Below are 25,632 nucleotides of genomic sequence, written 5' to 3' on the forward strand. Positions count from 1 at the left end.
TTTTTATGTAAGATATTTTAAATCTTACAAAACCCAGTTTGAGAAACAATTCCACATTCTATCCAAACGAGTTAAGGAACATAAAGTTGTAATTTCAATAAATCATAGTCACTATTATAATACAAAATAAGCAATGATAAAATTACTTTTTAAAAAATGAGGTCTGAGTTTCTTACATTTGTGGTAGTACAGTGTTACTGAGGGATACATTCTCCCAAGTTACAGAAAAGGATGTAGCCTATCATAGATTTTGACAATAGATATTTTCATGAGCAGAAATATGTTGTCCTGCCTCATTCCTGATGATATTTGTTGTCATCCATTCTTTCCACCACTGTTCCCGGGGGGTATATTTATTGTAAGAGACAGAGAGAGTCACAGAGGAAGACAGAGAATGTCTCAGAACTGCTGCATTCCTTAACAGAAAGAAAGGAATAATTGGCTAGCTAGTGGTGAAGACTGGAAAGGCTTTTTTTAATCAGGCACAAAGACCAGGTTTCCTAACAAGCATTGTTGGCATTTAATGAAAAGTTTTTCTTACTATTTCATTTAGAAATTTGCCCTGATATTTTGCACTAGATATGTCAAATTAGAGTGGAAAGACCGGCAGAAGGGACAGCAGCAGTCACATACACATATGCATACACAAAACAACGCACAGGAGCACGCACACACGTACACACAAACGTGTTTTGAGACCCAAATAAATTTGTACAAGATGACGTTTCTCCTAGCTTGATCTATGATTCAGGACGCTTCTGTTATACTGGCAGACTCATCAAAGTCTTTCAAAAGGCATGTTTCAAAAGCCATTCAATTCCTTCAGTTTACCTAACCCATCCATAAATGTTTTCAGTGCCAGCCACATTTTGAAGCAGAATCAATTCTAAATATTCCCTCAATCACTGTATCCTAACTATGTAGTAAGACACACATTTCTGTTGACCTCTTCCTCAGAGTAGACAATTAAGGACTTAAGACCACTGTCAGCACCAGGCACTGGGTTTCTCTCAATCCATCTTTTCAACGGCAGGAAGATAAACAACCAGGAAAGTAAACACCAACCTGCATGAGCAAGAGGTACGCGAGCAAACCTTTGTACACATATGCCTTCCTCTTCCTGACGACGCTCTTTTTCCATGGTCAGAGCCCCTCCCAAATCCTTCCCTAGCACTTCTCCCAAGGTTGAGCTAAGAGCACACATCAGACTCTGTTCCTGCTTTATTCCATGAAACACCAGTTCTTCCATCTTTAATGCCTTTCCCCTCCTCCTACTTAATGGGTCCCCTCTTTGAACCATACTTCCTACCCCACAGTCTCCCTTTTTCATCAAATGTAAAGAAACCAGGAATTTGCTTGTGGTCCATAAGGTGACCATATGCCCTGGATTTTTAAGTACAATTCTAACTGCAAAGATCTTATCTTCTTATCAGACCACATAATATGATTTGTGAGAGGAAAATAATAACAGGAAAAAAAAAAACCTTCTCCCTGAGCATAAGCTGTCACCCCATGGGAAACTAGCTTTGACTATTGTTTCCACAAGTTCTTTGCTAGTTTTTTCAAGAAGAAAAAGATGGAGCTGAGATGTAAAAAATAATAATTATATTCCTCTCCTTCACTCTCAAAATATCTTTTGTCATGCCATATCATCTTTGCTAATTTCTTCCTTTATTTTGAAAATCCTTTCATATTTATAAAGAAATTGTGTTTCCTAAGAGCTTTGTACACAGATCCTAACTAGTTAGATTTGAATAATAATGGCAATCAGAAAAATATAGTGCCCAAATATAACCTCACTCAATTCTTTCAGTAACTCTTTCAGATGGACTATGAGTTAGGTAACACTAGCTGCTGTAACACCAATGTCAAACTGACATGAGAGAAATTTATTTTCTCATGTGCATAAATCCACAGTGGGAGGCTGAGTCCCATTGTGTCATTAAGGACTCAAGCTGATGGAGGCTTGTGAGCTCCAGCCTGTGGCCCCCAAAGTTGTCCTGAGTCTTTGTATCCAGTTGGCAAATAAGTAGAAGAGAGAAAGGATTACACAGCAGGGTTTTTTTATGGCCAGGCCTAAAAGTGGCATGTACCACTTCTGTCCACTTTCTGTTGGCCAGAACTCAGTCGCATGGCCCCACCTGGCTGCAAGAGAGATCTTCCTCATCCCTGCAAGTTTTTCCTTCTTATGTGACCAAGACAAGGGCAACAGATTTGTTCAACAGCTACCCAGTATCTCCCAGAGATGAGTGGTATTATTATTATTATTAATTCTTATCATCGTTACTATTTTTGTTTTATTTACCCTATTTTACAAACGAGGCAACCAAGATTCAGGATAAGTAACTAGCCCAGGGCAACACAAGTGTTGAAGACAAAAGAATACACTTGAACTTGAGGCTTTTTGAAAAAATAAATAAATAAACCCATTTCCGTGGGTTTGTTTTTCCTCTCCTTATCCCATAAGTCTACTCTGTATTAAGAACCACACACACGCACTATTAAGCCTTTATGGGATATCAGCTCATTCCACAGGAAAAAAGTGAGTGGTAAATACTTGGGTTTTTTCCCTCATTTCTGTTTTCAAGGACAATACTATGTTTTAAGTTGTCTGCTATATTTTTAAGTCAGTAATGCCTAGGTATAAATGATAATATGTTTGAGTTTTTGCGTGCTGTTTTATAGCAGACTCCCTCTATAATTTTTATAATGTTTTCATTCTTTATATCCTTCCTTATTCCAGAATCATATTTAAAGTGGTTCCCTGAAAAACGATATCTGTCAGGAACAACAGGGTTTTTATATAAGCTAATACATGAGCAGGTATCACGCCAATAGAGGCTCAAATGGAACTCTGATTCATATATTTGCTTATTGGTTTTCCTACTAGCATATATCTTATTATATTTGGCCTTGGATTGCACATAGTCGTGTTATACAGACAGCTGGTTTTAATGAGTCTAAGGTCAAGTGTATATGCTTGAACCCTAGATGAGTCAGCTAACCTTATATAGGTCAAAAACTCATGGCCATATTAATATATTGTTGTTGAATATGATCTCATTTCATAAGTCAAGTAAAAGGTGACAGCTCCTAAGGCCTACTGCCATTACTTGACAAAGCAAAATAAAGAGTTTCCAGCCCACTGTTTCTTGAATTCCTGTAATACTTTCATGTTTCCCTCAAAGTAAAGCACAAACACCTAACTGTAACCTGTAAGGTGCACCATTATAAACTCTACTTGTCCCTCCATTCTTACCTCACAAAACCTTCTCTCCCTTCACTGTAGTTCATGCTCATCATGGCCTTCCCTCATCATCTTTTTAGTTGGAACCCTCCTCCACTAAAGCTTTATCCCAGCCCCTTGTTTATTACTTCATAACACTTATTGCTGTCTGTAACTATGTAAACCTCTTTATCTTCTGCACATTCACCCTTTGTCCATCTCCCTCCACTATAACTTAAATTTCATGGAGGAAAGGACAATGTCTATGTTGTTTATCATTTTATCCCTGATTAGTACACAATCTGGCCTATAGAAAGCACCAATTAAAATGCATGGGTGTTTTTATGGCCATCAACAGATGTTTACTGGGTCTTTAACTTTGTAAGACTTGTGATATGAAAAAGAAAATATGATTCTTGCCCTTTAAGGAATTTACAATCAGATAGGAAAAGGAGATGTGCACGTGTGAGTTACATAGCCAATATGAACATCAACAATAATAGTAGCAGCTAATACTTATCTAATCCTTGTCATACACCAGATTCTAGTCAAAGAACTTTACATGTTTTCACTCATTCCACTCTTATCGTGATATAAATTCAGTTATTATCCCACTTTACAGACAAGGGAAGTAAAGCATAGTGCAGTAAGTTAAGTGGTCTAAGGCCACATAGCTAGCATGTGAGACAGCTAACAAAACAGACAAAACAAGACAAGCACCAAGGAAAGATTACACTGAAACATATTGAAGGAGAAGCTCTGGGATTATCTGTGAAATACAGGTAAAGAATATGACATTTGAACTGGGATCTAAAAGATACACAAAAATAATGAACTGGAAAGAAGTTATTCTCATTGAGAAGAAGAGCATCCATGAAAGGGTGGAAGTAGGACATCAGACCACCTATTTTAGGTGCCATGAATAGATCCCCTTAGCTTCATGATGGATCCATCCATCCACTCTTTAATTTGTTGCTAAGTTTGAGCCCTCATTATGGAGAACCCTGAATGCCAGGCTAAGAAGTTTGGGTCAAATCAATATAAAGCAAAAATTTTCAACTATTAGATATCATTGGGGCATAAATAGTTTTTTAGTGTGGTGGTTGTCATACATTTTTCATTCTCTTTCTTCCTCTAATTCCTTTTCAGAGCATCCTCTCCAATTATACCTAATCAGACTCTTCTCCCCAGCTATCTCTATTAGCATTTGCAGGTGTTTTTCCATAGGCCCAAGTAGATTTTCTAGTTTTTGATGGACCATCCTTTGGCAAGCTACAATTTCCCATCTTCATAACTCTGGCTTTCAAATAAATACATCTTTAATTATTTGTATAACTCAGGCTTATACTAAGTTCTCTAGAACAGCACTGTCCCCTAGAGATAAATATGAGACACAAATGAGAACCACATATATAATTTTAAATTTTCTAATAGACACATTAAGGAAGAAAAAAGGAAAAGGTGAAAATTGTTTTAATAAAATATTTTATTTAACAAACATATCCAAAATATAATAATTTCATCATGAAGACAATATAAAAAATATTGATATATTTTACATTCTTTTTTTGTACTGAGTCTGTAAGAGTCAGGTGCATATTTTGCACTTATGTAACGTGTCATTCAGACTTGCCACATTGCAAGGACTTACTGGCCACATGTGGCTAGTGGCTAATGTATTGGACAGTATGTAGAATTAGCTTGAGAAGAAACATGTGGTAGTGATGTTTTATCACTTTTAGTCTTGAAGCTTTATTCCTTAGGAGCTCTTGCTTGCAGGATTTGATACAAGCAGCAATGATATGACCTGGGCCTTTCTTAACACTTAGGCAGATTTATTTTTCTGGCTACATGTAAAGCTGCAAGGAGTTTCAGATTTTTAGCAGTAAGATCCAATATATCCAATGTTGAAAAGGAGATGCTCTGAAATGGCTCTGTCGTTTTCATGTGTTGATATGGTTCACACAGATCCAGCCACTCATAGAACCGTGCTTCCCACCGCAAATGAGATGCTGCTCTCCCTTCAATGGAGAATCTGTGGGCAATCCATATGAGGATACTAATTACAAAAAAAAATCCTACTCTAAATGCAAGTTGACTTAGATGCAGAAAAGAAATGCACACAGATTGGGCTTTGGTTAACAAATTCAATATATTCCAGCAGTGGTGCTTAAAGAGTGGTCCCTGGAGCAGCAGAATCAGCATCACCTAGGAAGTTGTTAGAAATGCAGTCTCTCAGGCCTCACCCCAGACCTACGCCATCAGACACTCTGGAGGGAGGGGCCCCCACAGGCTGTATGTTAAAAATCCTTCCAGGAGATCCCAGCGCACACTGATACTTAAGAACCACTGTAGTTAGGAAATAATAAGTTGATGGCAAAGTATGGGGAAGCAGTGAATGTTTGATGTTTGCAAAGAGAAAAAAACATTATTTTTACTCTTCCAATAAGATTCACCACAGGATCCATTGACTTGGCCAGCCTTCATAGTGCAATTAAACTTCATTTTCCCTAGGAACCATATGAATGCATTTCACCAGCAGAATGTCAAGCGAAAGAAACCAGAGAAGAGCATGTATTGTGTACCATTCCATTTATCTAAAGTCTGAAAACAGGGACAACTGATAAATGCTGTTGGAAGTCAGAGTGGTGATTTTCAGAGGGAGGGTAGTGGCTGAAAAAGATGATGAGCAGAGCTGCCAAGACATGATGTGTCCTGTTTCTTGAGCTGGTGCTAGTTATACAAGAGTGTTCAATTTGTGATAATCCATCATGCTGTATACTACATGAAATTTGCACTTTTCTTTATGTATATTTATCTTCAGTGAAAAGTTAAGAATTCCAGGGTATTTTTTTTTCCTCAAAAACTCTGAACACAACTTTTTTTTAAAGAGTAATTTTTAACTCTTTTTTTTTATTTTATTTTTTTATTTTTTAAAATTTTCACCCAAATTAGTTAGCATAGGGTGAAACAATGATTTCAGGAGTAGATTCCTTAATGCCCCTTACCCATTTAGCACATCCCCCCTCCCACAACCCCTCCAGCAACCCTCAGTTTGTTCTCCATATTTTATGAGTCTCTTCTGTTTTGTCCCCCTCCCTTTTTTTATATTATTTTTGTTTCCCTTTCCTTATGTTTATCTGTTTTGTCTCTTAAAGTCCTCATATGAGTGAAGTCATATGGTGTTTGTCTTTCTATGACTGACTAATTTCACTTAGCATAATACCCTCCAGTTCCATCCACATAGTTGCAAATGGCAAGATTTCATTCTTTTTGATTGCTGGGTAATACTCCATGGTATATATATACCACCTCTTCTGCATCCATTCATCCATTGATGGACATTTGGGCTCTTTCCATACTTTGGCTATTGTTGATAGTGCTGCTATAAACATGGGGGTGCATGTGTCCCTTCGAAACAGCACACCTGGGGGTGCCTGGGTGGCTCAGTAGGTTGAGCGTCCGACTTCAGCTCGGGTCATGATCTCACAGTCCGTGAGTTCGAGCCCCACGTCGGGCTCTGTGCTGACAGCTCAGAGCCTGGAGCCTGTTTTGGGTTCTGTGTCTCCCTCTCTCTCTGACCCTCCCCCGTTCATGCTCTCTCTCTCTGTCTCAAAAATCAATAAAGGTTAAAAAAAAATTTAAAAAACAAAACAAAACATAAAAAGAAACAGCACACCTGTATCCCGTGGATAAATGCCTAGTAGTGTAATTGCTGGATAGTAGGGTAGTTCTATTTTCAGTTTTTTGAGGAACTTCCATACTGTTTTCCAGAGTGGCTGCACCAGCTTGCATTGCCACCAACAATGCAAAAGAGATCCTCTTTCTCTGCATCCTCGCCAACATCTGTTGTTGCCTGAGGTGTTAATGTTAGCCATTCTGACAGGTGTAAGGTGGTATCTCATTGTGGTTTTGATTTGTATTTCCCTGATGATGAGTGATATTGAGCATTTTTTCGTGTGTCGGTTGGCCATCTGGATGTCTTCCTTAGAGGAGTGTCTATTCATGTATTCATGTCTTTTGCCCATTTCTTCACTGGATTATTTGTTTTTTTGGGTGTTGAGTTTGATAAGTTCTTTATAGATTTTGGATACTAACCCTTTATCTGATATGTCATTTGCAAATATTTTCTCCCATTCTGTCAGCTGCCTTTTAGTTTTGCTGATTGTTTCCTTCACTGTGCAGAAGCTTTTTATTTTGATGAGGTTCCAGTAGTTCATTTTTGCTTTTCTTTCCCTTGCCTCCAGAGACATTTGAGTAAGAATTTGCGAGGGCAAGATCAAAGAGGTTTTTTCCTGCTTTCTCATCGAGGATTTTGATGGCTTCCTGTCTTACATTGAGGTCTTTCATCCATTTTGAGTTTATTTTTGTGTATGGTGTAAGAAAGTGGTCCAGGTTCATTCTTCTGCATGTCGCTGTCCAGTTTTCCCAGCACCACTTGCTGAAGAGACTGTCTTTATTCCATTGGATATTCTTTCCTGCTTTGTCAAAGATTAGTTGCCCATACGTTTGTGGATCCGTTTCTGGGTTCTCTATTTTGTTCCATTGATCTGAGTGTCTGTTCTTGTGCTAGTACAATACTGTTTTGATGATTACAACTTTGTAGTATAGCTTGAAGTCTGGGATTGTGATGCCTCCTGGTTTGGTTTTCTTTTTCAAGATCGCTTTGGCTATTCAGGGTCTTTTTTGGTTCCAAATTTTAGGATTATTTGTTGTAGTTCTGTGAAGAATGCTGGTGTTACTTTGATAGGGATTGCATGGAATATGTAGATTGCTTTGGGTAGTATTGACATTTTAACAATATTTGTTCTTCCTATCCAGGAGCATGGAATCTTTTTCCATTTTTTTTTGTCTTCTTCAATTTCTTTCATAAGCTTTCTATATTTTTCAGCATATAGATTTTTCACCTCTTTGGTTAGATTTACTCCTAGGTATTTTATGGTTTTTTGTGCAACTGTAAATGGGATCAATTCCTTGATTTCTCTTTCTGTCACTTCATTGTTCGTGTATAGGAATACAAGCGATTTTTGTGCATTGAATTTATATCTTGCAACTTTTCTGAATTCATGAATCAGTTCTAGCAGTTTTTTGGTGGAATCTTTTGGGTTTTCCATATAGAGTATCATGTCATCTGCAAAGAGTGAAAATTTGACCTCCTCCTGGCTGATTTGGATGCCTTTTATTTCTTTATGTTGTCTGATTGCAGAGGCTAAGACTTCCAATACTATGTTGAATAACAGTGGTGAGAGTGGACATCTTTGTCTTGTTCCTGACCTTAGGGGGAAAGCTATCATCCCCATTGAGGATGATATTAGTGTTGGGTCATTCATATATGGCTTTTATGATCTCAAGGATGATCCTTCTATCCCTACTTTCTTGAGGGTTTTTATCAAGAAATGATGTATTTTGTCAAATTCTTTCTCTGCATGTATTGAGAGGATCATATGGTTCTTGTCCTTTCTTTTATTGATGTGGTGAATCACGTTAATTGTTTTGTGGATATTGAACCAGCCCTGCATGCCAGGTATAAATCCCACTTGGTCGTGGTGAATAATTTTTTTTAATGTATTGTTGGATCCGGTTGGCTAATATCTTGTTGAGGATTTTTACATCCATGTTCATCAGGGAAATTGGTCTATAGTTCTCCTTTTTAGTGGGGTCTCTGTCTGGTTTTGGAATCAAAGTAATGCTGGCTTCATAGAAAGAGTTTGGAAGTTTCCCTTCCATTTCTATTTTTTGGAACAGTTTCAAGAGAATAGGTGTTAACTCTTCCTTAAATGTTTGGTAGAATTCCCCTGGAAAGCCATCTGGCCCTGGACTCGTTTTTTGGCAGATTTTTGATTACTAATCGATTTCCTTACTGGTTATGGGTCTGTTAAAATTGTCTATTTCTTCCTGTTTCACTTTTGGTAGTGTATATGTTTCTAGGAATTTGTCAATATCTTCCAGATTACCCATTTTACTGGCATATAATTGCTCATAATATTCTCTTATTATTGTTTTTATTTCTGTTATGTTGCTCGTGACCTCTCCTCTTTCATTCTTGATTTTATTTATTTGGGTCCTTTCCTTTTTCTTCTTAATCAAAGTGGCTAGTGGTTTATCAATTTTGTGAATTCTTTCAAAGAACCAGCTTCTGGTTTCATTGATCTGCTCTACTGTTTTGTTTTGTTTTGTTTTGTTTTTTGGTTTCGATAGCATTAATTTCTGCTCTAGTCTTTATTATCTCCTGCTTTCTGCTGGTTTTGGGTTTTATTTTAAAGTTTGCAATGATTCTATTTGCTGTGGTGCTTTATTAGGTAGGGCCACAAAATAAGATGACATCACAAATGTGTGGTTGAGAACTATTCAGTCCTTACATTGTAGAGTCTCTTGGTCTATAAGAGTAAAGCCACTTCTCATTTTTTCCACCAATGTGAAATCATCAGAGACTGTTGGTTATGGAACTATTCTCATTATCTTTTTCGGGAACTTATCAATATAGTTCTTTACTATACGCAGAACTGATAATCTTCCAGTACAGTCTGGTACTTCTGCAAGTACTTGTAAAATGCCAAAATATTTACATGGTGTTTGGCAAACAGTGACTAAACTCCCCTCTTTGCAAGTAATTTTCACTACCATCCTGTCATCCCAGACAAGGCAGCAGGCTCCGGAACCCTGCCCCCGTGGACATGTCCATTCTGATTAGCTGACAGGAATGCCAGTTATTTTTCTGGATATCACCCCAGATTCCCTCATCGCTACTTTTTCACCCAAACAGTGACTGATGCAGTTTAAGGATCAATGAAAATTAATTTGAGAGAATTGAAATGGGAAAAGGGAACCACACATTTAGGGAAAATTCCATCTCCACCTCCATGTTGAGACTTTGTTCTGCTGTGCGTCAGGGATACCAACTTGAATGGCCAACATTCAAAAGTTAAATAAATCATCCAAACCTACATGTTCCAAAATGTACATGTCAGTGTTGTGGAGCAATGTTTGCATGCTCCCCAAACACAAATGTCATATGTTGAGCCAGAGCCCCTGCTGTGATGGTATTTGGAGGTGGGGTCTTTGGGAGGTAATTAGCTTTAGAGTAGGTCCTGATGGGAGCAGTGGCCTTATTAAGAAGAGAAGGAGAGATCTCAATTTCTGTCTTTCCTTCTGCACACACACTGATTTGTGTGAGGACACAGCAAGAAGGCAGCCTTCTGCAAACCGGGAAGAGCACCACCACCTGAAACTAAATGAGCCAGTACCTTGATCTTGGACTTCTAGCTTCCAGAGCTATGAAAAAAAAAAAAAAAATCTGTTGTTTAAGCCACTCAGCCCGTGGTATTTTGTTATGGCAACCCAAGCAGACTAATATAGTCAGCCATTACATTAGAAAAAAACAATTATAATAATTTCTAGAACTCACAGTTAAATTTAGTGTAAAATACTAGTGGATTAAAATACATTATCTTACTATTTCTTCCTAGAAATTAAAAAAAAAAAAACACTTTGAGTTAATCCTTAGTATACTTCCCAAGGTCCTCATAAAATCACATTTTGCAGTATTTTGTTTTAACACATTTTTCTCAGTTTATGAGGCAAAACATTGCCTTCATCATACAAATGCCTCTATACACCCCATTTCCTGTAATACCAGATGTCACCTGATTTTTCCCCCACCAGGGTCATATCTGGAAATGAAATTTACTGAACTTGTTTTATTCTGCATGACCAGGCTGTTCCCCTCTTTAACTTTCTCTAAGTTTCTTGGTTCAGTATTTTTCAATCTGTGTGCAAGGTTCATGAAAGTGCTGTACATTTGAAACACCTAAAACAGTGAGTGTTTTAAAAAATGGATCTAAAAGAACACTATACTTCTAAAAGTAACATTTGTAAAAGGCACTTTAGAAACATTTGAAGTACACACATACACATTAAGATTAGATAATGAACTCACAAACACTACAAAGGAAGTAAAGTCAAACTCACACAAGCTATGCAGAAGCGACATATACTGAGGTTACTTCAATTGGTAGGAAAGTCAGTGAGTCTTCGAAGAAACCATTTCATCATCCCCAAGAACTGGATCATCTGGAGGCAACAGCAGCTCAGGCAGTTCGTCTAGAGATTCAGGCAACTCCTCAAAGAGTTGTCCACTCAAGGAGCGTCCAAGACTTCCTACCTTCTTTCCTTCTTCCTACTCTTCTAAAGTCACCAAGTTGCTCATTATCCTTCTTTGTTCCACCTCATCCAAGGCTTGTGGTTCCTCCCTTCCCTTTCAGTAAATCTCTGCCAAGAGACTGATAGTGAATATCTTGGCTATCTTAGTTTGGGTTCTCCAAAAGCAAAATTCTGAGACAAGGATATGGTGGCAAAGGGTTTATTTGAGAGGTGGTCCCAGGAAGCACGGGTAAGGCATAAGGAAGTAGGTCAGGGAGAGGAACACAGACAAAAGAGGGTACATTAGTGAGCAGGTTACTGCTGAGGGGAACTGGGGCTCCATTTCTCTAAGAAGTGTAGAGTATATTCAAAATTGTCCCACAGAGAGGTGAGGAAACAGGTTTTATCTCCTGAAGCCTTTAGGGAGTCTCCAGTTGGGCATTAGCTGCTGGGTACTTCTGGTTCATCCAAGGAAAGAATGCCCTCACTCAGAGTCTCAGAAAGGAGCCCATCTCCTGGAACCATCTGCTGTGATCTCAGGAGTATCCCAATGGGATATTGGTGGAGCATGGTCGATTATAAGGCTTAGGTATAGAGAGATCTAAACTATCTAGACCACAGAGGTAGAAATGGGCTGGAAGAGGTAAGAGAAAGAACAGTAGAGTGAATCCAGCTTTGGGGCATCCAATATCACAATATCATAGGATTATTTATAATGGCAGAAAATTGGATGCAACCTGATTGTCCAAGAATAGAAGCAGTAGTAAAATAGCTTGTGGTAGATCCACAAAGTGAACCACTCTGCAGCTCTTCATATTATAGAATTGTATTCAGTAGCACAGAAGGACATTGAAAAAAAAAAAACTGAAAAAAGTGAGGACATGCAACCATTTTCATTTGGATAGGCTTGTGGATCCTTTGAGATGTGAGGAATAAATAGGTGCTAAGGAGAAATCATCCAGGTCTTTGAAGTTCACAGAAAATTAGTAACTCCCACGAAAAGTCCAAATGTCTCCAAACATGTGTCTTTACATCACTTGGGGGAAAAGACAAGCTGTGCTCCAACGAGGTGAGTTTTGACTCAGTCCATTAGGAATGTAGGAAAAAAATGTCTGGCTCTCAGCAGTGTGGGGTCCCTGCATCCCAGCCACACTACCCAAGTATCTGGCTGAAAACAACCTGAACCCAAAGGTTGAAGCATTTATGAATCTGGAGATTGACTGTCGCTACTGCCTCAACTTCTCCATGAAATAAAGTAACTGAGAAGTGGTGGCCAGCTGCCAGACTGTGACTATGCTCAGAGTTAAGACCCAAAAAGCCCTCATCATTTCTCCTACAGGGAATGTTCTCTCAAAGACTTTTCATTATCAGATTGAATTAAGAAGTATAAATAAAACACTCCCTGATTTATAGATCAACATATTTATAGAATTCCAAGTCAATTTACACACAGAACCATAGCTACTTTTCATGCCTGTGGCCTGGTCAGATTTTTTTTTTTTAATCCTTTAAAAAAAAAAAAAAAAGGATATCAAGAAATCCTGCTAGGCAAGGCATAGAGAGATAGAGGGAGGCAAGATCAGAAAGGAATCTGAAGGATGGAGGTCAAGGATAGCAGGTCACAGACAACTGGAAACAAGAGCAGATTTGCCTTTGTTTACATTGCCAAGGGGGAAAAATTAACTTGATGGAAAAGGGTAATTAAGCATTTCTTTTTCCATCATAGTCCAGCCTGGCTTCATATCCAGCTGTTCTATTAGACATTGTGATGATCCTTCGTCGAGTCACAGAGTTAACAATGGCCAGTGTGGCACTGATGTCACATGGCACTCCTTTCCCCCACCATTAACCTTTACTTTATAAATAATATAAATCTCACAGTGAGAACAGCCCAACTCAGGTAGGCAGATAATGAGGGAAGCCTGAACATTTACAGAGGTGTTGTCAGAACAAAGAGATCATTTGGATACATCAGCAGATTAGCATTGTAAGGAATTTAGAGAGATTATCTGGTTCAGCACCCTCAGTTCCTATGTGCAGAAACCAAGATTATGTAAGGTGAATGGGTTTTCCTAGAGTTAGGAAGCATGATGTTGTAAATCCAGAATCACAACCCCAAGCCAGTGTCCATCTGTCCCGATTGATCCTCTTACTTGCTTATATTTTCAGTAACAACCGCAGAAAAATACCACCTCCAGTGTAGGTATCAACTGGTTTACACAAGTTACTGTTTGGAATTTGGCATGTGGTTTCTAATAGAAGCAAAGTTAGTGGTACATGATGGTAGTTTTCTCAGCTGTGCCTCAGAGACTGTTAGTACCCAGATTCCATAACTCTGGGAATGATTGGCCCCTTTTAATGGGGGTTAATGATTGCATAATGAAGACAAATGACCGATCCTAGCTCAGTCTGGCCTCCCAGTGCTCAGGGCAACGGCCTCTCCTAGGGACCCAGTTACTTTTCAGGTAAATATAGAGCAGCCTTGTATATCCAGCTGCACTGAGACCAACTACAGTTTAGGTCATTGCCATCGGAATACTCTGGAAATGTATTGCAGGGTATATTTTTCCTATATAGAGGAATAGTCACTGCAAAGCTTCAGTGAGACCATAATCGGCTGTGAAGACTCTAGTTTATTGTGGATAAACACACCGTTCAGATGGAGGAAAAACTACTTCATTCTAATTGCTTCACATAATAAACCAGCGATTCAAATGAGCAGGCCAGGATAAATGTTTTGCTTCTTGTAATCGAAACAGTTGACAAGAATCAGAGGAAATCCAGGTAACTGTGTTTCTGGGCAACTTTTGCATCAAGGTAGGAGACTCATGTATGAATGTGTACATGCTACAAAGCAAATAGATCAGACATAGGTGTTTGTAAATAGCATGTATTTTGTTCAGACTCCTTGGAACTTCTGCACCAACATGACCTCTTGCTGCAATTCTAAATAGTATAGGCAGGGATTACCTTTTTTACTAGATGGATTTTTGCACATCTCCTGACTTGAAAATGTTTTCAAAGACTGTTAATCACCATTCCATTTTGTACTTTATAGTCATTTCTAATTTTGATGCAAAATGTTGTTTACCAGCTGGATTGCCCACTTCATTTATTAAACACATCTGTGTATGTTTTTGGCTATTTCCTCAAGTCAAATCTACCTTAAGAATTCAAAAAGAGACATCACTTATAAATTCATGAAGTGGGCATCAAGTTCTGTGGATAATTCTCAATTATAATCTTAAAAATCTTTTGTAAAATAGCAGTGTCACTAGCATTAAGGTGTAAATTTCTATAGTTATTTTTAACCTTGCTGACATATGAGAATATGATGGAAGCAGTCTCCTTCTAGAGAAATGAGTAACAATATATGTATACATTTTACATATCAATTCAAAAAGGTTTGTGGACCCCTAGAGTATATTCAAGGGTTAAGAACTAAGTTCGTAACTAAGGCTAAGAACTTTTGTTGTTAAGGGGACATTTTCGAAAGTGATAGTACCTATTTTGATTTATGGTTTAGATATGTGTATTGAAAATTCAATAGTTTGATCATTTACCATCACATCTTCAATCTATACATGTCCTATTCCATATAGATATGTGTAATTGACTGCATTAAAGATGGCCTACTGTTTAGAATTTGTTTTATGGTTTTTTTTTAATTTTAATCTATTTTAAATATTCTTTTAAACCTTTTCAACTTCTTAAATGAGGAGATTTTGTTTTAATTTATGAAAGTATATCTTTTTATTCTTGTTAATCTTAGAAGATAATCTATCGTCAGAACTTTGGCTTGAATATTCAACTTAATATTTGCATTTGAAAAAATTTTCTAATAGAACATTGACCTTAAAGATTTTGAAAGTGAGAATCTACATATAAATTTAATTCCAGTTCTCTGCTATTAAAATAGCATTGACTGAATCTGAGAATTAGGTGATAACCCCTTTACATTTTTTGAACATTACCACATGATAATTTTTAGAATAAAATAAGATGAATCCAAGGTACTGCAAGAATTTAGTATACACCACTACATTTTTCACATAGAAATAATACACTCTTTTAGTGACCATCTATACTAGATATATTTTCTTACTTTCTCATTATGAATAATATTTTATACATATACAGTGCAACTTTCATCACCCCCTAGACACAAAAGCTCCACTGTCATTTCAAACCCCCAACTAAGTATAATATAATAGGATCTATGATTTAAAACATTCAACATCCAGTCTTGCCAAGGTTCATGTGACTAGGAATTCAAATAGCCCTTTGGAAAGAGAAACAGCAATGGAAACAGTCTTTCATAACCACGTGGTCATGTGTGGATGCGGTCATGGTCTTACCGCTTTCATCTAGCTTTATTGTTGTATGTGGAGGTGCAACCATTTCACATACAAAGCAATATTAACTTGTGGGTTCGGCGATCGGTCGTGTTGTTAGGAAATCCTTGCCATCACATAAAGCCATGTACTTGTGTACACACAGAATATAGTTCTACAATATACATAGTGTTTTATATATTTTATTTCGAAAACTAGAACACATTCTTAAATTAATAGTGTGTTATTTATAGTCCATTTGGTAGCATTTTTTTTTTCTAATCCTATATAATGGTGAAAATAACAATTGATGCCGTCTTGGATTCAATGAAATACGTTACATATAGATTAGAGGACATAATATCAGAAGACACCTACCTTAGCAACGTGAAAACAACTCTCCAAGGAAATTGAAACTGAAAGTTCAATTAATTTGCTAGAGACATAGATTTTAGTGATAGTCTAGAGATTAATTTTTCAAATACTATCACCCATCATATGTGAATAATTAAACCAATAAACTCAATGTAAGTCACTTTTTAAAAGACATTTCTTATATAATATTTGGTGCATGAAACATAATGTTTATGTAAATTATAAAGTATAATGAATTATTGTGGATTGTAAATAAATATATTTTAAACACATGCAAAATCTTGGATCATCTTAAAACATTAATGTTGAGGGAAATGAGTATTGCCCAAGACTACATATCAAATGATGCCATTTTCTATAAACAAATAAAATTTTCAAAATTAAAATTTAGCCTGATTCATATAGCACCTTTTTAAAATCATTGTTCACTTTCAGTGTTAATGTGGAAGAAAGTATTCAAGGATTTGTTTTTAATCCACATGTTAGAGCCAAAATTAAAAAGGCATGTTTTAATGGGAACTGGTTTAAAAAATTTTGACTTGAGTGAGAAAACTGTTTGGAAAATGTGTCTATGTTCAGTTTTGCTTCCAAATTTGGACTTTGAAACTTACTGTCAGTCTCAAAAAGAAATAAAGAAGCTGTGCAGATAATTAAACATTTGCCTTGGGGGAATTATTTGCAGTTAATTAAAATCATACACTTTGGGTGTATACTTGCTTCACTGGTTATTAAATTTGAATCATATGTTAACTACCCAGGTTTCTCACTTGTCCATCAAATGTTGCTTGTGGCAGGTTCAAGAAACAAACTTTCTCATAATATTCTAAACCATATTGTTTAAAACTATCTCCAAGTGTGGGGAGGGAGAGAGGGAAAAGGAATAAGGAAACAAAGGAAAAATGATTTATTTGAGACTCCATCTGAATTCCTCTCTGTTCAGAGTTGCAACTCAGTGGAGCAATGTGAACTTAGTAGAGAACCCATTTGTAATAGAAGTGTCAGTCGGCCATCCCCAGTTTTCTCCATGGCCATATTCATGGAAGATTAGCTCATGGCTTTTAGATATCTTTAGATTACCACCCTTTTAGCTGCATGAAAATACACCCTAGATTATAACCTCTAGGAGTGCAGAGTCAGTTACAATTGATGCCCCAGCTTCAAGAAGTGCCTGGTGTAGAGTTGGCCCTTAATAAATATTTTTGGAATGAATGAAAGACCCATTTCTGTCTTGCCACTAACCCACCCACATGCTGTTTCCAATGGCTTTCTAAAGAGCCTACAAGGATGCCTCAAATATCCAACAAGGAATCCTGTGTAGTCTTGTAAGAGTCCATAGTCACTGAAATCTAGTTGGCCATGTTATTTCCTGTAAGTGTATCATATAACAAAAGAAGAACTTATGCTGATTTCACATTTAAATGTGCTATTCGAGGGAGAGGATGAAATTGCCCAGAACAGAAGGTTTGCATTCCCCTTTGCTATTGTTCTACTGGTAGGGTTCCTCAGGAAGATGAACTTAATTACAACTGGATTTCAAAGGTCTGCATCTGGCTTTTTCAGGGACTCAAGGCTCCCATACATGAACAATTGCAGTAATGGAAGCATTAAGAACATTAAAACTGATGTTCCTTTAATCTCCTCTACTTTGCCTTCCTTTCATATCCTTTTGCACAATTCTCCAAAGACTTTCACTAATACATAAAGCCTGCTTATATTTTCTTCTTTGTTGCAAAAATATGACCCAATCAAATTTCTACCATCTTTACCTTTGTAAACTTCGTACAAACATCTTACACAGTACTTTAGGAACAGCTTATTTATCGATGAAAATATTTAGGTATTTTAATGATATTTTTTAAAAATAATAAATTACATTCCCCAAAAATAGAGCTATCATGTCAGTGCTGGAAGCTGCCCTACTTCCTAATTAAAAATGCTAACTAGGGGTGGCTCAGTCAGTTAAGCATCTGACTCTTGGTTTCGGCTCAGGTCATGATCTTGTGGCTTTGTGGGTCCGAGCCTTGCATCGGGCTCTGCACTGGCAGTGCGGAGCCTGCTTGGGATTCTTTCTCTCTCCTCTCTCTCTGTCCCTCCCCCAGATGCGCTGTCTCTCAAAACAAATAATAAACTTTAAAAAATGCTGACTAGAGGTTTTGTTTGTTTGTCATGTCAGATTCTGCAAAGGACGATAGTATTACAAAAGACAATGAAGTAACAGCTCATTCTGTGTGTGACCAAGATCATCCCAATGGTAAGTTGTGAACTCCTTTTTCATTTTTTTTCTACTGAGAACTACTACATTAAAAAACAAACAAACAAACAACAACAACAAAAAAAACAAGAATTTTAGTTTTTCTGGAGACAGAATGGAATCTGATACTATTTTATTAGCTATGAATATCAAGTAATTGGTACCTGCCAAGTTTGGAAGGGAAATTTGCTCTCCACAATCCTCATCACTTATTTTTGTACCCATCTGGATTTATTTATTTTAGTTACCTGCCTATACTCTATAGGCATTGGGTGTACAACTACAGAAATGAAGGTACGATAACAATGAGAATAAAATGTGAGACATATAGAGAATATATCTAGGAGGCTGAATCTACATATCCTCAGAATACCAAGAAGAGAGACTAGAACAAACAGAAATAAAACAATCTTTAGAAAAATAAGAGAAAAAAGGTTTTCTTAATGCAAACCAGTTCCTCCACCCAAAACACAAGGGTACACATATTTATAGGCCAAAATACTGAAAACTCAAATAAGAACAGAAATCTACAAAGCCTCATGGAATTTCTGAAGATAAGTGATAAAAAAAAAAAAGGAAAATCAAAATCAGGTTACAAAGTACCAAAATCAGATTAGCATTAGCTTTCTTCTACAATTCTAAATACTAGATGAAATGGAGTTACATTTCCATTGCTCTGAAGGACACAGTTTCTATATTTAGTGAAGTCATTATTCATGCATGAAGTCAAGAGTAATATTTTCTCAGGAATACATAGATTAAGAAAATACACCCCTCAAGTATCCTTTCTGAGTAAACTAACAAAAATCCTGTGCAAAAACAAGAAATATAGAAAGGAAGGAAAAAGACTGAGAAAGACTCACTTGGAAATGACTATATGATAAGAGACTCATTAAATGTATGAAAATGTTGAAATAGTTGCTTCAAACTTGGTATCAGAATGTTTTAAATTTTTGCTTTTATCTTTGAAAATTATGGTGTATTGTTTCAAAATGAGAAAGAAAAAGGAAAGACTTGTGTTCTCAGGAATGAAAGTCTAAATAGACAATTATTGTCACTGAAGATAACTAGACAACCTACACCAACAAAACAAACAAACAAATAAACAAAAATTATGGACTCTGTTTAAAGGCAACAGAGAGCTAACAAGATAGTGAATAATTGTCAGACCAGGTTCTGGTAAAAAATACATATCCAGAGATGTGAGCGCAGAATTTGAAGCTGTTTTTATTTTAGGTCATTTGCTGATTCTACAAAAGGTATCTGGAGTCCCATTGTTGACAGTGGCAAGGGAACACGGTAAACCCTTAGTTTTTGTGTTGAAACCCCAAAGATATGTACCCTAACAGAAATAATGAACCCACAGTAGACCAGCTTTCTGAAAGACTGGTGCCCAGCTTTGAATCATCTCAATCCTCAAATTAAACTAAGACCAACCCAGAATGCTAGTCCCTATAGGCACCTGAGAAAAACAAATGTAAAACATTTATTAGATGGAAAAGGAAGAGTATTACAGATGTCAAGCCATTTACAAAAACTATTTGTTAAACATAATGTTCAGCACACACATACAAAAAAAAAAAAAAAATAGCCACCCTCCCCCCCAAAGAAACAAGGTAACATAAAAAACAGTCAAGAGAAATAGGCCCTTTGGGGCTGAAAATAGTAGAGTTATTATAAAATAAAGTATAGAAATAAAGTACAGATTATATAAATAAAGTATATAAAGAATAAAGTATAAAATAATTTTGCTGACTGCTATTACAGGAGATAAAGACAAAACTGAAAAACTTAGCTGAGAACTGGAAATTCAAAACAAAACAAAACAACATAAAAGAAAAATAAAGGAAAGTCTAAAAGTGAAAGATGCCATTACTGAAATGAAGAATGTAATGAATAGATTCATGGTTTAACCACATATTAGACACAACTAAAAGAGAATTTGTGAACTATAATTTAGGTCAGAAGAATATATCCAAAGTAAAAACAGTAGAGATGGCAAATGCTGAAGAAAGGGAACAAATACAGAGGATAGAATGATAAAGTCTATCACAAATGTACTAGAAGGACCAAATGAAAAGAATTACAAGCACAGTAAATACTAATTATTGGATAAGTCTAAATAAATATCAGTGATACCAATTCTTTTTAAAAAATATTTTTTTAATGTTCATTTATTCTTGAGAGATAGAGACAACGTGAGCAGGAGAGGGACAGAGAGAGAGGGAGACACAGAATCCAAAGTAGGCTCCAGTCTCTGAGCTGTCAGCACAGAGTTTGATGTAGGTCTCGAACCCACGAACCGCAAGATTGTGACCTGAGCTGAAGTCAGAAGCTTAATCGACTGAGCCACCCAGGTGCCCCTGTGATACCAATTTTGAGAATAAGCAGGAAGGTATGACCTATAAGAGAAGAGAAGTCAGTTAATATAAATCAATTCAGAAATGGCACAGATAGCATAATGAATATGAAAAGCCATGTTAAAAGGTATTATAATTGTATTCCACATCTTCTGAAAGCTAAAAGAAGTATTGTTTATGTTAGAGATATTAAAGATATAAAATGACCCAAATTGAATTTCTAGAGATGAAAATTACACTTGATGGGAATAATGGCAGATTAGCCACTGCAGAAGAAAAGATTAGTGGATTTGAAGATGTAGCAATAGAAACTATCCAAATTGAAACACAGAGAATAAATGACTGAAAACTGACAAGATCATCAGTGAGCTACAGAAGAACGTGAAAGGTAATACCAATTCCAATATACATAAATTGAAATCTCTGAAGGCAAGCATGGGAGAGGAGGAGGAAAAAAATACTTGAAGTAAAAATAGTTGAAATTTTCAAAACTTTGATGAAAACTATGCACCCACATAGCCAAGAAGTTCTACAACCCCAAAGCACAAGAAAGGTAAAGAAAATTATAACCGAGTACATTGTAATCACCTTGCTCAACACCAGTGATAAACAAAAATTCAAAAACAATCAGAAGAAAAAGACCAGTTACATAGGAATAAATATAAAGATGAAGCAAAAGTCTTATTGGAAACTACAAACTGAAATTACAGGCTAAAGCATGGATAATGTTAAATTAAAAATGTACAGAAGCCTACACAGGGTACGATTTCATTTATATCAAGCTCAAAAAGCAGGAAAAGATAACAATACTATTTAGAAAAGTCATGTTTGAGTGGGAAAATGATAAAGAAAACCTAGGTAGTGATTACTCTGAGAGTGCTGATTAAGTTTGGTGATTAGGGAAGAGGTTCTGATTGGCCCATGAGCAGGGCTTCTGGCTGGACAGTTATCATAAGGATATATAGTTTTTCTAGTTGCTTTTGGTTTTTTGATTGAGCTGTCTATATTGTTTGTGAACTTCTCTATGTTTGTTGCATTTTTATACAATAGTTAAAAGAGGAATGAAGAAAGGGAGAAAATAAGAAAGAGGGAGAGAAAAGAAAGGAAGTATCAATGTCAGAGTTTATACAGCAAAGATTATGGTGGGAAGCGGGGAAGGTTGTACAATATGCTGACTTCAGTCAAAAACTAAAAATCTTGCTCTGCTATAGATTATGACACTATAAGTTTGAAAAATTTGATGATAATCACAAATAGAATTAAATCACAATAGAATTAAAGGAAGAAATCTTACTCTTTAAATTTCTCAGAAAGATCATACCAAACATAAAAGTGTATTCAATAATGCAAATAATAAAAAAGTAAGTAGGAGTGTAAGAAAAGCACAATATATCAAATAAGATAACAGAAACACAGGCAACTAATTATGACAAGAAATATAATTAGTTTGCTTTATTAAGTGTAAAAGCCAATCAGGTTGAATTAATTTTAAAAAATAGTAAGGGTGTAAAAAATATAAAGTCAGAAAAGGTGTATTTGGGAAGTGAACATCAAAAGAAAACATGGGAAACTACTTTAGAATCTATCCAGTTAGAGTTCTAGCAAAAAGTATTGAGCGAGAAAGCGAAATTTTATATCAGTAAAAATTTAAGTCCCTGATTTAATATAATAATGATGGGTTTTTATGTGCCAGATGATATAATATGAATAAAATCCATTTGGAAATTCAATGGGGGAATGCACTGATAATATTTTCAGTCAATGACAGAATAAATAGACTAAAAATAATATGGAATCTTTGAAAAATGTGATTAGCAGTGTAGTTCTACTTTAGGAATAGACAAGTTGATCAATGAAACAGAATAAAGAGTTTAGAAAGAGACCAAAGTAGATCTAGGTTTTTAGTACATATTCAGGCTGACATTTCAAAGACAGATAACTCCATAAATGGCATTAAGACAACTAGTTGACCATTTGGAAAGATCACCTGAATCCCAGCTTAACCCTTACACCAACCTAAATTACAAGAGGACCCAAGATAAAAGGTAAAAATAAAATTAAAAATACTAGACTAAAAGAAATAAAGGGCAAGTTTTTTTTTTAAATTTTGAAATAAGAACTGCTTTTTGAACTGTAAATAAAAACATATACATGATTATATGCATATATGTACCTGCAATATGTGTCTGCATATGTCAATATATGTCATAAAAGAAATGACCAAATGTAAATATACACATTTTGAGATGATAAAGATTATAATCAAATTCTAAAGAAAAACTTCCGGGAAAAGTATGCTCACCCAAAATAACAAAGAATTGATTTTCTTACTAAAGAAAAAAGACCTCATAATTCAGTAAGAAAAAAAAATTAGGAGGAAAACAGGCAATGGACTCAATTATAATTTACAAAACAAGAAATATAGTCATAAATATGAAGAAATTACTATCTCTTACTTAAGGAAATGCAAATAAAACATGATTTCAATGTCTTCTCCTTTTGAGTGTCAGGTAAGTTTCAGTAGGATTGATAATACACAGAATTGGTAGGAATAGGGTATCCAAACATGCTCACACACCATTGGTGGGAGACTGAAATGTGTAACCTCCTTATCAGCAATTTTGACGAAACCTAATAAAAAGTAAAATGTTCATACTTTTATCCAAGAGCTATGCTTTAGGAATTTGTCTTAAAGTAACATCCACCAAGAGTAGGGAGACATGTATTTACAAAAATGTTCAGGGCAGGCTGAGTGGCTCAGTCGGTTGAGCATCCAACTTTGGCTCAGGTCATGATCTCACGGCTGGTGAGTTCAAGCCCCGCCTCAGGCTCTGTGCTGACAGCTCGGACCCTGGAGACTGGAGCCTGCTTTGGATTCTGTGTCTCCCTCTCTCTCTGCCCCTAACCCATTCGCATTCTGTCTCTGTCTCTCTCAAAAATAAATAAACATTAAAAATTAAAAAAAAAAAGTTCATTGCACACACGTATGCATGCACAGGTGTATATCTATATACATATGTATACACACACAAGAAAGATCACAGTTTACAATATTAACAATGACAAAGTCATAAAGCTATAAATTATAGTTATAAAATTATTCATCATGCTCAACACTTATATGTACTTTTCACTGTTTCCATGAGGAAATTACAATTCTTTTGTAACTGCAAGAAAAAATAATTTTAGAAATAATTTACATTAAGAAAGTAAGGGTTTTTTTGGCCCCAAGAGAAGACAAAAGGTTCTAGAAGATAATCAAGTTCACACTAATCTAGGTTTAACTTTTGTTCTGAAACTGGGGTATTTTTAGACATGGTAAACATAAAATTTTGAATATTTGCAGCAATCAAGTTTCCAGTTTAACAAAAGGACACAATTTCCATTATCTTTAAGACAAGCATCTAAGAAGCAAAGTCTTTGTTCTTATGAAGATCTGAGCCTATAATAATCTGCAAACAATAAAACTATACTTTTGTTACTATTGTTCAGAAACAGCCCATTTACAGCCCATTTACAGAGCGAATTTAGGTTTATCCTCTAGAAATGTTTAGTTCCAGACTGATGGCCCCAGTCCAATTTTTATGCAAATTATTTAAAGCATTAGCTTGAGCCAAACTTAATTACCAGGGCTCCAAGAAATAATCATGTGATCTATTTCTAAAGAAAAGTGAATGGATTTTTGGATTATCTGTTCTAATAGTCCCCTCCCATTAGCATGGATGATTGAGTTCACTGTATAAAAATATATATATGAACTGTGGGATCCTTTATATTCCTTTGTTTCCTCTGCCAGGAGGGATTAGGGCAGAGGACAGTGGGTGGAATTCAACTAGACTGAATGTGGAGAGGCAAACATAAAGCTTGCCCCCATGGGGTCAAGAAAGCAAGATGGAATGTGGAATGTCTGAGTGCACTGCAGAGAAAGGCAGAAGGGCTGGAGACCCCTGGAGTCATCATTAACACACAGCAGGCCAGGGTGCAGGGCTAGGATCTCACACATACCTCCTTTTCCCATAATATGCCCAGTCCTGGCTTGGCTCAGGAATGAATGAGCAAATATGATTATTCCTGGATTTCAAAGCTGTGCACCTCGTTTCTTTCCCCATGTTATTTTACTGGCTTTATTTCAGAAAAATTAAAAAGAAGAAAATATATGTATTTCCGTTCAGGAAAAGATTTCCAAAATATGTAAAGCACATGGGTGAAACAGATCAAGAGTGGGTACAAGTGAAAAGGCAGGGGGAAAGAAATACTCCGAAAGAAATTTGCAATGGCCTCTTATCCTCTAAGTGAAGTACCAGGACTTACTAGGCAAAAAGAAAATCCCTCGTATTCATCAACAGCCCTTAGGCACTCTCCCCTGTATCAGTAGATACCCAGGCTCTGTTGAATGCTGTCTTCCTATCCCTGATTGAATTCCTTGGAAGATTTGTCAAGTGGGGCACTGGAACTGGGACACACGGGAATGCAGAGTGGCTGCTTTTATTCTCCGAAGGCTTTACTCTTTTCCTTCATTGTATGAACAAAGCCAAATTACAAATGATGAGGTAATGGTCCCAGCAGTGAATTTGGCAGTAGGTGTGATGGTCGGTTCCCCATATCAACAGTGATAGAGAATGAGCCTCACTCAGTGAATGCTCTCTCTCAATATCATCTATCTAATAAACACACATCAATAGTGACTAGAAACTTCACCAGGAGATAGATCCTCATTGAATGCCAAAGATAGAGGGAATCTAGGAAATTATCTAGTTTTGCAGCCTTAAAATAAATAATGAAAGTGAAGCCCAAAGATGTTGTGATTTGCCTAAAACTTTGAGTTCTTATTCCAGGGTTTTTTTGCAATAAATATAGTATACAGAGTGCTTAGCAGCCTAAGGCACTTACTTTGTTGCTAAAGGATGCAATAGAAAGTAAGTTACAGTCCCTAATTACTGCTTGTAG

At 36.3% G+C, this 25,632-nt stretch overlaps 1 protein-coding gene across 1 annotated transcript in view; it reads left to right on the forward strand.

Moving 5' to 3' along the window:
- The window catches only part of MACROD2 (mono-ADP ribosylhydrolase 2), a 2,036,271-nt gene that overhangs the window by 1,946,328 nt on the left and 64,311 nt on the right, over positions 1-25,632 (forward strand). The window contains exon 14 of the mRNA XM_049650090.1: positions 18,248-18,325. Coding sequence (XP_049506047.1) covers positions 18,248-18,325 — 78 coding nt within the window. The remainder of the gene's footprint in view (positions 1-18,247; positions 18,326-25,632) is intronic.

Source organism: Panthera uncia (assembly GCF_023721935.1).
Source record: "Panthera uncia isolate 11264 chromosome A3 unlocalized genomic scaffold, Puncia_PCG_1.0 HiC_scaffold_11, whole genome shotgun sequence".
Lineage (NCBI taxonomy): Eukaryota > Metazoa > Chordata > Mammalia > Carnivora > Felidae > Panthera > Panthera uncia.